This window comes from Otolemur garnettii, unplaced genomic scaffold, assembly GCF_000181295.1.
Source record: "Otolemur garnettii isolate 467f Iridium unplaced genomic scaffold, OtoGar3 scaffold00001, whole genome shotgun sequence".
Lineage (NCBI taxonomy): Eukaryota > Metazoa > Chordata > Mammalia > Primates > Galagidae > Otolemur > Otolemur garnettii.
The window spans coordinates 34,946,474-34,963,068 of NW_003852396.1; the positions used below are offsets into that span (position 1 = coordinate 34,946,474).

Sequence of the window (16,595 nt, forward strand, 5' to 3'; positions counted from 1 at the left end):
GGGCTGGATTCGAACCCACCACCTTAGGTGTATGTGGCTGGCGCCTTAGCCGATTGAGCCACGGGCACCGAGCCGGCCCAAACTTTTTCAATATTTTTTTCTTTTCTTTTTTTTTGAGGCAGAGTTTTCATCGCCCTCGGTAGAGTGCTGTGGTATCACAGCAACTTCAAACTCTTGGGCTCAAGAGATCCTCTTGCCTCAGCTTCCCAAGTAGCAGGGACTACAGGCACCCACCACAATGCCTGGCTATTTTTTTTTAGAGATGGAGTCTCACTCTAGCTCAGTCTGGTCTTGAACTAGTGAGCTCAAGCAATGTGCCTGTCTCAGCCTCCCAGAGTGCCAAGGTAAGAGGCATGAGCTACTGCGCCCAGCTACTTTTTCAATCTTAATGCAATAAAATCTGTCAATGCTTCCCATTATATACTCTTTTCCTTTGATACGATACAGCCTGATTTTTCCCCACACTAGTACCTTTCTAAGATTTTCTCTTTCTTATTAATTTTTGGAAAATTTGGTGGCATCCATAGCTCAGTGGATAGGGTGCCAGCCACATACACTGAGACTGGCAGGTTCAAACCCGGCCTGGGCCAGCTAAAACAACAATGACAACTGCAACAACTAAAATGGCTGGGCGTTGTGGTGGGCACCTGTAGTCCCAGCTAATTGGGAGACTGAGGCAAGAGAATCACTTAAGCCTAAGAGTTTGAGGTTGCTGTGAGCTGAGAAGCCACAGCACCCTAACCAGAGTGATAGCTTGAGACTCAAAAAAAAACCTTTTTTTTTTTGGAAAATTTATTTTATTTATTTTACAGTTCCTGTGTACAATTTTCTGTGTATTTATCTTGCAGGAAGTTCATACTACTTCTTAAGTATGTGCCTCAAAGTCTTTCTTTGATTTTGAAAAATTATTAGCAATTATTTTACTAAATATCACTTCTATCTCCATTCTATTATCTCCTTAGGATTAAAATTACATGTATGTTAGGCCTTTGTTGTTGAAACCACAGGGTGGTTTCCATCTAGATCCAGTTGTTGCTCATTGCAAAAACATCCAATTATTGAGCCAACAAGGATTGTCAAGGAAGAAAAGAGTGTTTAATACAACAGATATCTTTGTGGGAAAACAGGAGAAGCTGCCTCATATCTGTCTCTCTAACTAAGGGATATCGTGGGCTTTTAAAGGAGGGGCCACATGCCCTGAAACACACCACAGTGTACCACAGTGTATCTCAAAAGGGGCTACATGCTTTGAAGGTAGGTTTGAAGGGGATAGTAAATCTTGATGTCAGGAAGTCTGCTTTTGGGACTTCTGAATCTCTACTCTTTTGTCTTGTAGAAAATCCATCATTTTGGGCCTGATATGGTGGCTCACACCTATATAATTCTAGCACTTTAGGAGGCTGAGGTAGGAAGATCACTTGAGGCCCAGAGTTCATCATTCTGGAAAACTTAGGGGATCAACTAGTCAGTTAAGGGAGAGGCTTATAAAAAACATATAGGGGTTCATGGAGCCAGTGAACACATTTCAACATAACCTATGTGATTTTTAATTTTTTTTTCTGTGATTTGGTCATTTTCTGTTTCTTTGACTCTTCTTCCTATACATATTTTTATCTGTCTTCCAACTCAGCTGTATCTAAACCCGCATTCATAGTTTGAATTACAGTTGTGTTTTTCAATTTTAGAATTTCTATTTAATTTTTTAATAGTTTCTAGTTCTCTTCCACAGTTTCCCCTCTCAGTCTTTTAATTCCTTCAACACAGTAATCATAGCTGTTCTAAAGTCTATTATAACTTTCCTTATCATTCCTCTATATGAATTTCCCATGGATCTGTTTCTATTGCCTGCTTTTATTTTCTTAGGGTTTTTATTTGCCTTCTGTTTTCATATACCTGGTTATGTTTTACCAAAGACTAGACATCATCAGTGAAAAATAGGAGCACCAGTAATCCCAGATCACCTACTGCCATCAGATATTTAGATGACTTCAAGATAGCTTTCTGGCCCTGTGGGAGCTGATCTATATGAATTTCACATAATTTTCATGTGTAACAATATACCATGGGTGCCGAAAAAATATATACAAATTTTAGGAGATCTTGTTGGAAGTAAAATCAATCATTCCCCAAACAGAAAGTGTATGAGTTGCAAGTGCAATAGATGTGCACAGCATGTCCAGGTACACTTGACCAGTAAGGTACCTTCAATCCAACTTGAAAAAGTAATACATAGAGAACATGTCTTAAAATGTGTATACATTTTTTTGTCATCCTCTGTGTTATTCTTCTTTTGATTTTTTATAACCATTTAAAAATATTAAAACCATCTTAGCTTATAGACTGTATCCAAAAAATGGCAATGGGTCATATTTGGCTCAAGGACAGTAGTTTGCCCACCTCAGTCTAGAGAAAGGAGAAAAACACAAAGAAAAATGTTTCCAGACAAATCACAATTATTTATAGTGGAATAGGACAATACCTTTACATTTTAAAATGTATTAATAAGAGTTGCTTATTGTACTCTTCAAGTTTTCATGGAGGGGGAGGACTTCTGTTCTATTCTCCAAGAGACAATCTATTAGGAAGGCACTTCTGGGCTCTTTGTCCTGTTACCTAACTTAGATAACTCGGTGAGCTGGGGTAAAGTGTCCTTCAAGCTGCATTGGGATTGAACTGGTATATGAGTTTCTGCAACTCCCCAAGCCTCCCTTGGAAAGAAAGGTTTTACTCTTAGTAGTTTTCTTGGCACTTCTCCCCTGCCCTACACACACACACTTAGAAACCATAGCACATGTCCCCGTGTCTTCATGACTTTCATAGATTTTTCAACTTCTTTTATACAGACTGAAGGCAGATATTAGGGTGATGGTCACAGTATACGTTCAGCCAATTTTTAATTAATCATTTGGTTATGAGTATTGCCTAAGTTTAGCACTTATGTCAAAATATTGAGACATGAGAAATCACATTCAACATTCTGTTTCTCACACACACAGACTCACACCCCTATATATGGTAGAAGTATTCTAAATTGAATGCATAAGAGGTAGTCCTGGTACTCCCTAGGGAAAGGCTTAGGAATTTGGGGTAGGAAGGAAACATTCTTTATTTAAAGAATACCCTTTGGAGTACTTCCAACTATTTTTAACATATGTGTATATGACTTTTTCAATTTTAAGAAAATTGGGCTAAAAAAAAACAAACAAAAAAAAAACAGCTTTCCTAGTCACCCTCCCATCTCCAGAATGGCCTTTGAAATACTTTATTGTGATGTTGTCACTACACTGATGTAACAAAAAGATACGGGTGGTATTACACAAATCAAAGCAATGTCTTTGTTAAAGCAATTTCTCACAGAAGTTGATTTCAGGCAAGAGTTTTATTTCATATTTCCTCCCTCAGAGAATTAGAGTTTCAATTAACCCAGCTGAAAAAGATTTCTTTAGGGGAAGAAGATTTTACTAGATCAAAAAGGGATAGCTAGATAAATTATTAGATTAGATATAAGAAAAATGTGTCTAGTTAAGGGTTATTAGGCATACCATAAGACCAATGAACAGCTAAGAGGGTTAAAGTTTAACTTGAGACAGAGTCTCACTTTATCACCCTGGGTAGAGTGCTGTGGCGTCACAGCCCACAGCAACCTCCAACTTCTGGGTTTAGGCAATTCTCTTCTCAGCCTCCCAAGCAGGTGGGACTACAGGCGCCTGCCGCAAAGCCCAGCTACATTTTGTTGCAGTTTGGCCGAGGCTGGGTTGGAACTGGCCATCCTCAATATACGGGGTTGGCGCCCTACCCACTAAGCCACAGGCACCGCCCAGTTTAACTTCTTAAAAGGGGCTTTTAATGTGATAAAAAACAAAGCTATTTTCCATTTAATCTATAATGATTGTTTGACTTTATTGTCAATGCAATCGCTATAAAGGTGATGTCACCTTTTTTTTTAAACTTTGAACTATGTACTAAATATCTCAAAACAAAAACAAAAGAAGAAAGAAAGAAAAAGAGGAAGGGGGAGGAAGTGAAAGAGAGAGATAAAGAAGAAAGGAGGGAAGGAAGGAAGGACGGATGGACTGACTTGAGAGTTTAGAAATCACATAGAGGAAGTGGGGAAAGATAGAGAGAGAGGGAAACTGGTATTTAATGGAGACATTTTCTGTGCTGTGTGATGTAATCCTTCTCTTCCCTCTTTCCATAAAACCTGCAAGGAGAGCTCATCAAGGATTTTGGAGTTGGATTTCTTTGGAGAAAATGAATCTGTCTGAAGATCAAATATAGAGCAAAAACAGAGACTACCCTCAAGTGATCAGCCCTACATAGGTTGTCCTTGCCTGTCTCTCCTCTAAACTGAGGTCTCCTGTATAGCAGGGCTTTCTTGCTAATGGATACATGTCCCCAGCTTCTGGGTCAAGGCTAGACACAGATATGTATGCATGTATTTATTGAATGAATGCTTAAATGACTGCCTGGCAATAGACAGACCTAAGTTATTGTCTGCTAAGTAAATGCTCCCTACCTCTTCCACGGGAAGGGAGAAGAAAAAAGTTTTTTAGAGTTTTCCTGTAGTTTTTTCTTTGGCTTCCACTGCATTCCAGCCACAGAGTTCCTCTCTCCTGACAGTGGACAGTATGGGTGGGGCTTGGAGGGCTGGGGAGAGCTGGAAGCTGGACCTCCTTAAATCAATAACAATCAGTATAGATCTAGCACCTACTATGTGTAAGACAATGGAAGATCCTATATGGTTGATGAGAAAATATAAGATGCAACTTCAAGATGCTGCATCAGATACTGAAACACTTCATTTACCTAATGTATTGCCCCAGGCATTCTCTGTCTCGTTGAATTCTCATACAAAGTTTTACTAAATATTTACAATATGTCTTGACCACCTCCTTGTAAAATTATGTAATGTATATTTTGTAAATAAAGGTACAAAATGTAACTACAATTTCCCATTTTCCCTATGTATGGCGATTTTTAGACACCCTGTATTTATTATCTCCAAGTCACACAGGAAGAAACTGAAACTCAAATGTGATATGCTTTGTCCAGGGTCACACAACTACTAAGTGGCAGAACCAGGATCCTAACTCAGGTAGTCTGAGTTTAAACTACAACTCCTACTATTGGAGATTCTACATACATTATGTAGGAATTGCCCCTTAGAAGATAAAATTTCCTTTTGGTCTGTGCCCTTAAATTCACAGATTACAAGCACCCTGGTACTTCCTAAAAATTCCACAAGAGGGAGAGCTTTCCTCACTAGGTCTAGGCTGCTGCCTGTGGAATTTTGAATTTAATTTGTGGTTTTGTGGGCAGCTCAGGAGTTGGCTGGTTACCTATACAGAATTTGTACAAGTTTCCTGGCACAATGGAATGTAGGTGCCCTAAGTGGATGCTTGATCAAATTACCCCAAATCAACTAAGAAGTTTTCTGTCCATTGTATCCCTCTGCCAATCACTCTCCAAGCCTGGCAGCCAAGTTGACATGGTAGCAGGGGTATGGAAGCCTTAGATCTTTAAACATCAGCCTTTTCTTCCCTTGCCCACATTAAACTCATTGTTCAGTAAACTGAAAATCTCCACAATAGGTTTTAGAGGTTCTAAAACCCAGAGAAAGTCAACAGGAAAGTTGTTCTCACCACTCTCACCACCAGCTCTGCAGAACCTTGTTCAGAATGACTAATTGGCCATGGGATACCCCAATTATTGTGTCCTTTCATAAGACAGACACTGAGAATAAGAGTATGGTGGACACTGTGTGTGGCCCATTTTCCCCTTTGGTAAGGACTTATTTCCCCCCACAATTGTAGGTGTTACTGGAACATTGCTCATGACTGTCAGCCCCACAGGGGCCTCTAATGGTGAGTGTCACCTACTCAAGGCCATATACCCTTTCTGGGGCAGCCCACGTCTTATGACTAATCAATTTAGAATAAAGGCTCAGTCCCCTTGCCTCAGCTCAGGACAATTCTTTAGGGTCAGCAGAGGCCTCCGTAGATACTACCTCAAAGTTCATCCTCTTCCTTGGCCCAATCCTACCTTTTTCATTTCCTTTCACAGGTGGTAATTTGGAGAACACCAACTAATAAGCCTCCTGTAAATTAATCTCCATCTTATGTTCCTGAGTAACCCAACTCGTGACAGTGGGAGTGCTCTGAGATAGCAGATGCTGGGTTGGAATTTAGGAGCTGGATCACTCACCACCCAGCTGGCAATGCAGACCCATCATTGGTTAGGTGGAGCTCAGGTAGCCACTGAAAAACTGAGGGAAAGGAATGCATCGGCTGGTTTTATGCATCCAACTTTAGAGAAATGTGGGAGAAATAGTAACTATAAGGATAAGAAAAGTGAGCAGCTATTCAATCAACAGTCTAGAAAAAAATAATAAAAGGCAGAAAGTAATTAATCGGCAAAAAATTAGAAGCATATGAAAAGGTGATGCCACAATTGACAGGATTAAAAGCCTCAGAAAAGTGGGCATTCATACCTTGTATATGACTGGAGAACTCACCAAATAACTGTGCTCCGTGAAACAGCCTAGAGGATACACAGTTTACTGAAGCAATAAGGACTGTGAGGTGAGAGGAGGACCAGCATCCCTAGAAAGTTCTGTAATGGCTCTCCTATTTGGGCCAAGGCTGAGAGTAGGAAATGCCTCTACTGAGCTGGACTCATTGATAGCAACAGAGGTGATAGGACATTCCCCCCGAAATAGAATTTAAGCGGCAACACAGAACCATCAGAAGCCCACCAGCATAGGCCCAATAGCATGGACTTCCATTTGTAAGGCAGACATAGCTTTTGCCACTGTCAAATGTCTCACCTGGCAACAGCAATAATAACAAATAGCCAAATCCCCAATACAGCAGCATTCCTCAAGGGCACCAACCAGAGTGGTGAGTTGACTACATTGGACTCCTTCCACCATTAAAGATAAAGCAATTTGTTTTGGTAGGAATGGATACATATTTCAGAAATGGATTTGTGTTCTATGCCTACTGGGCTGCAACCACCAGCACTGTCCAAGAACTTCCACAGAATTTGCACAACAGTGTTTGATACCATCATTTCAAATAAGGAGCCACTTTTCAGCAAAACAGGCATAAAGTAGGCATCTGACTATGTGATAGTATCTACTTATGCCATTATACCATACCAGCTGGCCTGATACAGTGATGGAAACGACCTAGTGAACACACAGCAGCTTGGAAGTGACACCTAGAGAGGACAGGTACTATCTTTCAGCGTGCAGTATACACTTTAAACCAACTGCCTGATATGGGGCTGTGTTCCAACAAGTAGACCATATGAGTCCAGAACCAAGGTGGGGGGTGGGGGGAGGCAGAACTGAACCTGCTTGCCATTAAGTCCCAGTTACCCACTTGGGAAATGTTTGCTTTCTGCCTCTACAACTCTAGGCTTGGAAGATTTAGAGGTTCTGGTTTCCAATGAAGAAATGTGTCCAGCAAGGTAAAGGGTTATGGCTGTTGCCTAGGAATTGTGAACTTCTTGCGTGAAGGGGCCAGCAGAGAAGAGGTATGGCCATCTAACTACAGTGTTGACCCTGATTGTCAGGAGTAGATAAACCACTGTCACACTAGGAGACATAGGGGAATATGCTTACCATCCGGCTGGTTCCCTCAGGCACCTTTTAGCATTCCCCTGCCCTATTTTGGTGATGAAAACACAAGTGCAGCAGCCATGACTTGAGGAGCGCCAGGATCCCAGGGCTCAGACCTGTCAGGGTCACACCATCAGATAAGCCACAAAGGGAGCAGAGATGCTGGCTAAAAGTTGCAGCCTTGAGATCAGCTGCAGTGAGCTGTTACTCTCCTCCCGTTTTTCTTCTTCTAAGTTTCCACCATGAAGGGAGATTCTTAAGTATGCTGGAGGTGCTATTTCTAGAACTTTTATGAAGTAGATCGAAATAGCACAAGAGGTGCTGTGGTGGATCCTGTGATGTGCCGCCTGGGTCGCCTCTCAGGGACAAAGGACTTATTTCTACACAGCCGCTCAAAATGGTCATAACAGAAAGTCCTCATCTGTAAGCCCTTTACTGGAATTTCCTTAAATGAAACAAACTGTCTCATCTCATTTTGGGACAACTCTGAAGGGTCCCAGGTTCAGAACTCCCATGGGAACCCTTGAAGCCTCTATTACACAACTTCACAGATCAACTCTGCTTCTTTCCCTCTCCTTTTATAGGTGCTTTTTCCAAGAGCATTTTTGAATACATTTCTTACAAATTAATCTCTGTCTCAGTACCTGATTCCTGGAGACTAGTGTCATCCATGTCAGGGGAAGAAGGGCTTTGGACTACCTATCCAAAAGGATAATCATGTGTGATCCAGAGGAAGCAAGGGTTCTATCAAAAGCAGCAATATGTATAAAAACACTGACAATCTAAAATAATCCAAGAGGCAGAATATAAATTAAAGAGAATTTGTTCAAGCACAGGAGTTCAAGGATGGGCTTCCTGGGAATCACAGATACCAAAGAATGGAAGTCAGTGCTCCAAAGTGTAGAATTCTGTGATCGCCTATATAGATAAAGTTTAGGGATTTTTAACAGAATTTCAGTGTATTCTATGCAAGAGCTAAATGCATAGTTACAAAGATCTGATTAGTTGAAGTGATTTTTTTTTTCTTTCAGGAAAGGTACATTTAACATTCCCCAGTGAAGATATTAACTGTCACGGGGTCTTGTGTAGCATTTGGTCTGAGTTAAGTACAGGACAATAAAACAGGTAATCTATAACAAACATCAGTGATTCTAAAGGGAGAGATCTGATCTCAGGTCTTCCTTGTTGTTTACAGAACATAAAGAGTAAGGAAGAGTTAAGCTATAATCTAAAAAGCAAAGTTACAAACACAAAGTGGGCAAGAGATTTGAACAGAAACTTCTCTGAGGATGACAGACGAATGGCCAACAAACACGAAAAAATGCTCATCGTCTTTAATCATCAGAGAAATGCAAATCAAAACTACTCTAAGATATCACCTAACCCCTACAAGATTAGCCCACACCATAAAGTCCCCAAACACAAGATACTGGTGTGGATGTACAGAGAAGGGAACACTTCTACACTGCTGGTGGGATTGCAAACTAGTACAGCCTTTTTGGAGAGGAATCCAAGTATGGAGAATCCTCAAAGATCTGAAAGCAGACCTTCCATTTGGCCCTGAAATTCCATTACTAGATATCTACTCAGAAGAACAAAAATAATTTTACCACAAAGACATTTGCACTAGAATGTTTATTGCGGCTCAGTTCATATTGCCAAGTTGTGGAAGCAACCTAAGTGCCCATCAACCCATGAAGGGATCAACAAACTGTGGTATATGTATACCATGGAATATTATTCAGCCATTAAAAAAGATGGAGACTTTCATCTTTTACATTTACCTAGACTGAGTTGAAATACATTCTTCTTAGTATCTCAAGAATGGAAAGATAAATATCCAGTGTACTCCATACTAATATGAAATCAATATATAAACAATTACATTTTCCTAAGAACAATAACACTAGTATAGTCCAGTTTGAGGGTAGAGGGAAGCAGAAGGAGGAGGGGAGAGGACGTATGGCAGAGGGAGGGAGGGCATGAGGCAGGACCTCACCTAATGTGCACATTGTGAGGGTGTGTAACATGCCCCCTGGGTGAGGGGCTATTCTACAAATGGAACTTTACCCTGGAAGTAAGAACAATGTAACCTGAATTCTGTACCTCATATTAATTTGAATAAAGTTTAAAAAATTAAAAAATAAACAATAACAACAACAAAATTGCAAATATGCTACCTAACTTGGCCCCTGGAGCTGAACTTTCCCCTTGGTATAATAAATTTAGAGGGTCCTAAAATTTTATTTTTTTAATATTTATTTCTTTTACAATACTATGTAAAAGAGGACTGGGCAAATGAGAAAGGAGAAAGTGATCAAGAAAGATATATTAAGGAGGTGGGATATGAGTTAAGGTCTTGAAGAACGGGACCCCGGGGTCACTAGTGTCCTCCATTAGGAAAGACAGAGATTCAGAGCAGTAGCAGTTAAGGAGAAGTAAGGCTACTTGAAATCCCTGACAGGGAAATGGGAAAGGAGAAATTACATTTCACAGCAATGTACCAAGCTCTTTAATGTATGACAATTTTCTTACTTTTCCTTCTGCCAAAATTTTAATCCTTGAAGATTATAGATTTAAGCATAGAGGTATAACAAAGAAGTAGCTGTCCGGAGAAAGAACTTTTTTCCTCTGCCTTCTTGGGTTCAGTGCCTGGGGCCTGTAAAAGTAGACTGAGAAAGACAAAGTAACAGGACAAAAGGGTTTATTTGTATCCACAAGGAAACCAACAAAAGTAGCTGGCTCGTTAATGGTTGAAGGATTATATATATAATTCATCCCAGGAACTGGACAAGGGAGAAAATTAGGAGAAAAACAAGTAGGTGTCTTTAAGGAACACAAATGGATTTCTTTAGAGAACAAAGGGGAGATGAGAAAGTTTATGGTACTGTTCACCTATACCCAGTGTGTGTGGGCTCTCTGTCTTCTCAGGACCATAAAACCCCCCTGGTAAGGGCACTTATGGTGGATTTACTCTGGGCTTCCAATCTGGAAATTTCCAAAGAGGAAATTTGTGACAGTCCTCATTTCTCCAAACTTTTTGCTTTTAGTCAGACCAAGGGAAGCTCCGAGAAGGTTTCTTTCTGCATCTATTAAATCTGAAATGTCAGCTTAAAATAATTTTTTAAAAATTTGTTTTAAAAGTCTCACTCTGTTGCCCCAGGCTAGCATGCCATGGTGTCAGCCTAGCTCACAGAAACCTCAGACTCATGGGTTCAAAGGATCCTCCTACCTCTGCCTCCCAAGGAGCTGGGACTTGGTGCCCACCACAACGTCCAGCTACTTTTTAATTTTTTAGTAGAGATGGGGTCTTGCCTTTGCTCAGGGTGGTCTCAAACTCCTGAGCTCAAGAGATCCTCCCACCCTGACCTCTCAGAGTATTAGAATTGCAGGCGGAAACCTCACCCTGACCTAAAATGATCTGTATACCAACTCTGGAGTTTTGAGTGGATACCCACACAGCAAAGCATAGAGACAGAATGTTGCATTCAAATTCCAGCTCTAGCATTTACTAGCTAGTTGTGGGATTTCACTTAATCCTACTTTCCTCCTCTGTGAGATTGGGAAAATTATACCTATCTCCCAAAATTTGTTGTAAGGATTGAATTAATGCTGAGCCCATCGAAAAATATCTAATACATTATCTTAAAAATGTATGGTAAAAGACTGGGTGCAGTGGCTCATGCCTGTAATCCTAGCACTCTGGGAGGCTGAGGCAGGTGGATTGCCAGAGTTGGAGACCAGTCTGAGCAAGAACAAGTCCTCATCTCTAAAAAAAACAATGGCCGGGCCTTGTGGGTGTAGTCCTGGCTACTTGGGAAGCTGAAGAAAGAGGATCACCTGAGCCCAAGAGTTTGAAGTTTCTCTGAGCTGTGACACCATGGCATTCTACCCAGAGTGATTGAGACTCTGTCTCAAATATATATATATACATATATATACACACACACACACACATATATGTATATATATTTATATATGTGCGTGCTAATTATTATCATGATTACTCTGAGATAATGCTCCTAGGACTGGGGAATTTTTTCTTTCTCCAAGTAAGAAAATTCTCAAAGGAAAGAACTGACAGGACTTGACAGCTCTGTGGATCACGAAGAAGCAGTAGGCAAACAGCAGAGGTTTTAACTACTGTTTTGCCACTTAACTTTCCCATGCCTCAGTTTGCCCATCTGTAAAATGGGGTAATAGTACAATATGTACTTCTTAGGGCTGTTGTGAGAATTGAAGTAATTACTTATAAGGTGCCTGGATTGGGGGTTAGAACGTCGTAAAGAACTCAATAAACGTTAGCTTTTACCATCGTGGATACAGGGTGGTGAAGGACCTAAGTTCTAGCCCAAATTTTAGGCAGTCACAGCTGTTTGGCTTTTACTGCTTCTTAGTTCATCATTTCTGAGTCTGAGTTTCCTCATCTGAATCAAAGGTGACTCAAAGATTCTCAGGGTGACTCAAGGGTACTGGTGCCAGTGGCAAAGCAAGGGAAATCGAAAAGAGGCGCCTCCTCGCCAGAGGCAACACATGCTGTGGGAGGATCCCTGCCCGCCTCTGCACTCTCCCTCACCCCTTCTATTCCAGGGATCTGAGTGCAGATTTGGACAGAGCCTCTGAAGGGCCCTCCACAAACTACACCACACGGGGTGCCAAAGAACTAGCCCTGCGCAGGCTAGGCCTCGCTCGGCGTGACCGCAGAGCAGGGCCCTTGGTAACCGCAGCTCGCGCGGTCTCGGTCGGGGCGGAGCGAGATAGAGGGGCAGGGCACCTAGGCGGTCCCGGGCACGCCCCTCTTATCTCCGCCTTCTCAGAGTTGACAGGACTCCCCACCTCTGCGGGAATCAGCTGCTGGGGACCAGAGGAAGAGGAAGGGGCGGAGCTGCTTTGCGGCTGGCCGCGGAGCAGTCAGCCGACTACAGCGAAGGGTAATCGGGTGTCCCCAGCGCTGCCTGGGGCCCTGAGGGCCAGCCAGGACCTAGGCCAGTGGGGGCTGTCTAGGAAGCCCGGCAATGCCCCGCCACGGGATATCACCCCGCCACGGGGTGTCACCCTGCCAAAGCCACCCGAAGTCTGGCCGGGAGCAGGGACTGGACAGCTCCTCGGGGGCCCTCCAACTCCTTTGGGTGGGCCTGGGCCTGGCGCTGGCGCTGTCTTTGCCTGACTCCTCGGTTCTCTGGGCCCCGGCAGCAGCCCATCCTCTTCCTGCCCGAGGCCATCCAGCCACACTCAATGCCATTGTGCCCCAGCTCCGAGATGCCTTTGGGTGGTGGAATCTCACCTGTCCAGTCTGCAAAGTCCTTTTCACCGCCGTCAACTTCGGGCTGAAGGTGAGCCGAAGCGGGCTAAGTGGAGTAGGCCAACCCGGAGCGCCGGGTAGGGGGCGGGGCCAATCAGGAAGCCCTAGGGTCCCATGCCGTTCCTGATGGGGAGGGTAGCATCTACAAGCCTTTACTGAGTTTGCTCCCTTTTGGGGACACCCGTGGCTATGTGGCACCACCACTTTATTGTGACCTTTGTGAAATAAAAAAAGAATGCAGACAATGTGGGAGAAAGCCAGCGGGTGAGGCAAAAGCCTGAAATGCCACTGGCCACAGAGCTAAAGAGGAAGCAGTGGCCTGGTGCTGCTTGCCACAGGTCAATGTCCAGAAGGCAGGGGGTGCACTGAAGTTCTTTCACCCTGGTGGTGTTGAGCAAAACCCAGCCCCAATTTGGATATGGAAGCCCAAGGGGTGATGGCCATGGTTGGCCTGGTTCCTCTGCTCTACCTGACTTCTCACCATTCCTTCCTCCCACCACAGAAGGAGCCCAATGTGGCGCGGTTGGGTTCCATGGCCATCAAGTTGTGTGAGCTGCTAAAGATAGCACCGCCTGCTGTGTGCCAGTCAGCTGTCCAACTTTTTGAGGATGATATGGTGGAGGTATGGACACGCTCAGTCCTTAGTCCATCTGAGGCCTGTGGCCTGCTCCTGGGCTCCACCTGTGGACACTGGGACATCTTGTCATCTTGGAACATCTCTTTGCCAGCCACACCAAAGCCACCACCCAAGCCACCCAGCCCCCCAGCCCCAGGTGCTCCTGTCAGCCGGGTCCTCTTTCTCACTGACCTGCACTGGGATCATGACTACCTGGAGGGCACGGACCCTAACTGTGCAGACCCACTGTGTTGCCGCCGGGGCTCTGGCTTGCCACCCACCTCCCAGCCAGGTGCTGGATACTGGGGCGAGTACAGCAAGTGTGACCTGCCTCTGCGGACCCTGGAGAGCCTGTTGAGTGGGCTGGGCCCAGCTGGCCCTTTTGATATGGTGTACTGGACAGGAGACATTCCTGCCCATGATGTCTGGCAGCAATCTCGACAAGACCAGCTGCGTGCCCTGACTACCATCACAACCCTCGTGAGGAAGTTCTTGGGGCCAGTGCCAGTGTACCCTGCTGTGGGCAACCACGAAAGCACACCGGTCAATGGCTTCCCTCCCCCATTCATCAAGGGCAACCACTCCTCCCGTTGGCTCTATGAGGCAATGGCTAAGGCATGGGAGCCCTGGCTGCCTGCTGAAGCCCTTCACACCCTCAGGTACTTATGGTCCATGGAAACCCAGGTAGGGAAAAGAACTGTGGATGAAAGTGAAGGGAGAGAACCTGGGGCATTAGCAGTGACTGCTCTAGCATGAGTCCTCAGTGCTCTTCACCAGCACCCCTCATCTGACCCCACCTTACTGGTCACCCTCCTTCAACATGCAGACAGCATACCCTCTCCATGCCCCAGTCTGTGTCTTTACTCATCCCCAGTTGTTCCCATCTTACCCAAGCCCGGGTGACAGGGAGATTCCCTCTGCATGACCTACACTTCCCATTTTAGTTCACTCTTGTTTCTCCCCTGAATTCCTAGAGCCTTCAGTCCTCTGAGCCATTCTTTTCTGCCAGATAGACCCTATAAGTAGTACTGTTTGTTCAGCTAGAATGGGAGCTTTTTGAGGATGGGGATGAGGCCGTGTATGCCTCTGCCCTCCACCCAGATGCCCAGCATAAGACTGGGCCTACAGGACCAGAATAATGAATGAGTGACTGTTGACCCTTTGTGTTTACTTTGTTTCAGAACTGGAGGGTTCTATGCCCTTTCCCCACGCCCTGGCCTCCGCCTCATCTCTCTCAATATGAATTTTTGTTCCCGTGAGAACTTCTGGCTCTTGATCAACTCCACAGATCCTGCAGGACAGCTCCAGTGGCTGGTGGGGGAGCTTCAGGCTGCTGAGGATAGAGGAGACAAAGTGAGGAGGAGTGGTGGGAACGTGGTGGGAATGTGGTGGTGGAGGTGTGCAGGGGGCTGGGGAAGAAGCAGGCTCCTGTTGGGCTGGAGCATCTATGGACAAAGAAGTCTGATTTTCTGATGCTCCCAACAACACTGTTCCCTTGGGTTCCCAGCTCATGGTCATCCTTGAATTCCTTTCATTCACTTCTCCCCTCTCCCAGCTCTGGCCTGAGCTATCTGGACACCTTGATGCCCTGATAACTTGGCTTTACACTCCCGCCAGGTGCATATAATTGGCCACATTCCCCCAGGGCACTGCCTAAAGAGCTGGAGCTGGAATTATTATCGGATTATAGCCAGGTAGGAGGAAGATGGGGTGGGAGATGGGAGTGAGAGAAGGGTGGGGTGAGGGGATGAAGTGTCTCAGGGTTGGAAATTCCCTTGGGCATCTCACCGTCCCTACTGCCCCACGGAGTAGGGAGGCTACTTACTTGAACAGGCTGGAGAAAGAGCATTCCATCTCCCCAGATCTTTTCCTCCCCCTCCCTAGAATCTTCTGAATACAATTCGTGTTTTTTGGCCAGGTATGAGAACACTCTGGCTGGGCAATTCTTTGGCCATACTCATGTGGATGAATTTGAGGTCTTCTATGATGAGGAGACTCTCAGCCGGCCGCTAGCTGTTGCCTTCCTGGCACCCAGTGCCACCACCTACATCAGCCTCAATCCTGGTGAGTGAGGCAGAAGGGAGCCTTCCTCACCCTGGAATTGACAGGGAAAAGGGTGGTGCTGGGAGTGGGGAAAGCCAGGGCTGGCCTACAAAGGTACCAAGGGGGACTTGCCTCTGCTTCTTTCCTCTCCTTCCTTGCAGGTTACCGTGTCTACCTAATAGATGGGGACTACCCAGGGAGTTCTCACGTGGTTCTGGACCACGAGACCTACATCCTGAACTTAACACAAGCCAACATGCCAGGAGCCACACCACACTGGCAGCGCCTCTATAAGGCTCTAGAAACCTATGGGCTGCCCAATGCCCTGCCTGCTGCCTGGCACAACCTGGTCTATCGAATGCGGAGCGACAAGCAACTCTTCCAGACCTTCTGGTTTCTCTACCATAAGGGCCACCCGCCCCCGGAGCCCTGTGGCACACCCTGCCGCCTCACGACTCTGTGTGCTCAGCTCTCTGCCAGGGCTGACAGCCCTGCTCTGTGCCGCCACCTGGTGCCAGATGGGAACCTCCAAGATATCCAGAGCCTGTGGTCACGTAAGGTGTTCTGTTAGGGCCCCAGGGCCCAGAGCTGGGAAAGTTCTTGACTTTGGAAAGGAGGGGAAGTCCCATAGCACGGTAGTGCTTCAACCTGGCAATCGTGTCTGGTGGAAGAGCCCCTCCCTGGACGCCAAGTACACTAGGAAACAGGACCTTCTTTCCTGGAGCTGGTTTAGCTGGATATGGGAGGATTGGCTGCTCTGCCTGTGTCCAGTATCTAGACTGCTGTGGAGTGGCTGTTCTTTCATAGCCCTGGAGCTGAGGCCTAAGTTGACACTGCCCTGGGCAGACCAGACAGGAACTGTCACCCCAGGCCTGTGATGCCCCAGCCAGGAACCTTGTACAGCTGCTACTGCCTGATCCTGCTGGGCTATTAAAATAAAGATAAGAGACTTAGACTTCAGACTCCTCTGTGACTAACCTAATTTCTTCTTTCCACACAGCCAGGGTAAG

General features: G+C 45.0%; 1 protein-coding gene across 1 annotated transcript; it reads left to right on the plus strand.

Moving 5' to 3' along the window:
* Window positions 1–12,483: 12,483 nt before the first annotated feature.
* SMPD1 (sphingomyelin phosphodiesterase 1) lies at window positions 12,484–16,545 on the plus strand. The gene is made up of 6 exons (XM_003781479.3): window positions 12,484–12,957; window positions 13,429–14,201; window positions 14,724–14,895; window positions 15,160–15,236; window positions 15,461–15,606; window positions 15,747–16,545. Exons 1-6 carry the CDS (start codon window positions 12,640–12,642, stop codon window positions 16,154–16,156), a joined length of 1,896 nt encoding a protein of 631 aa, XP_003781527.1. The 5' UTR covers window positions 12,484–12,639; the 3' UTR covers window positions 16,157–16,545.
* Window positions 16,546–16,595: the final 50 nt, after the last annotated feature.

Coding starts and splice junctions, on each gene's coding strand:
- SMPD1 (XM_003781479.3), top strand. CDS start 12,640: ATGCCCCGCCACGGGATATCACCCCGCCACGGGGTGTCACCCTGCCAA. Junction 15,237..15,460: donor TATTATCGGATTATAGCCAG/GTAGGAGGAAGA, acceptor TTTTTTGGCCAG/GTATGAGAACACTCTGGCTG. Junction 15,607..15,746: donor CTACATCAGCCTCAATCCTG/GTGAGTGAGGCA, acceptor CCTTCCTTGCAG/GTTACCGTGTCTACCTAATA.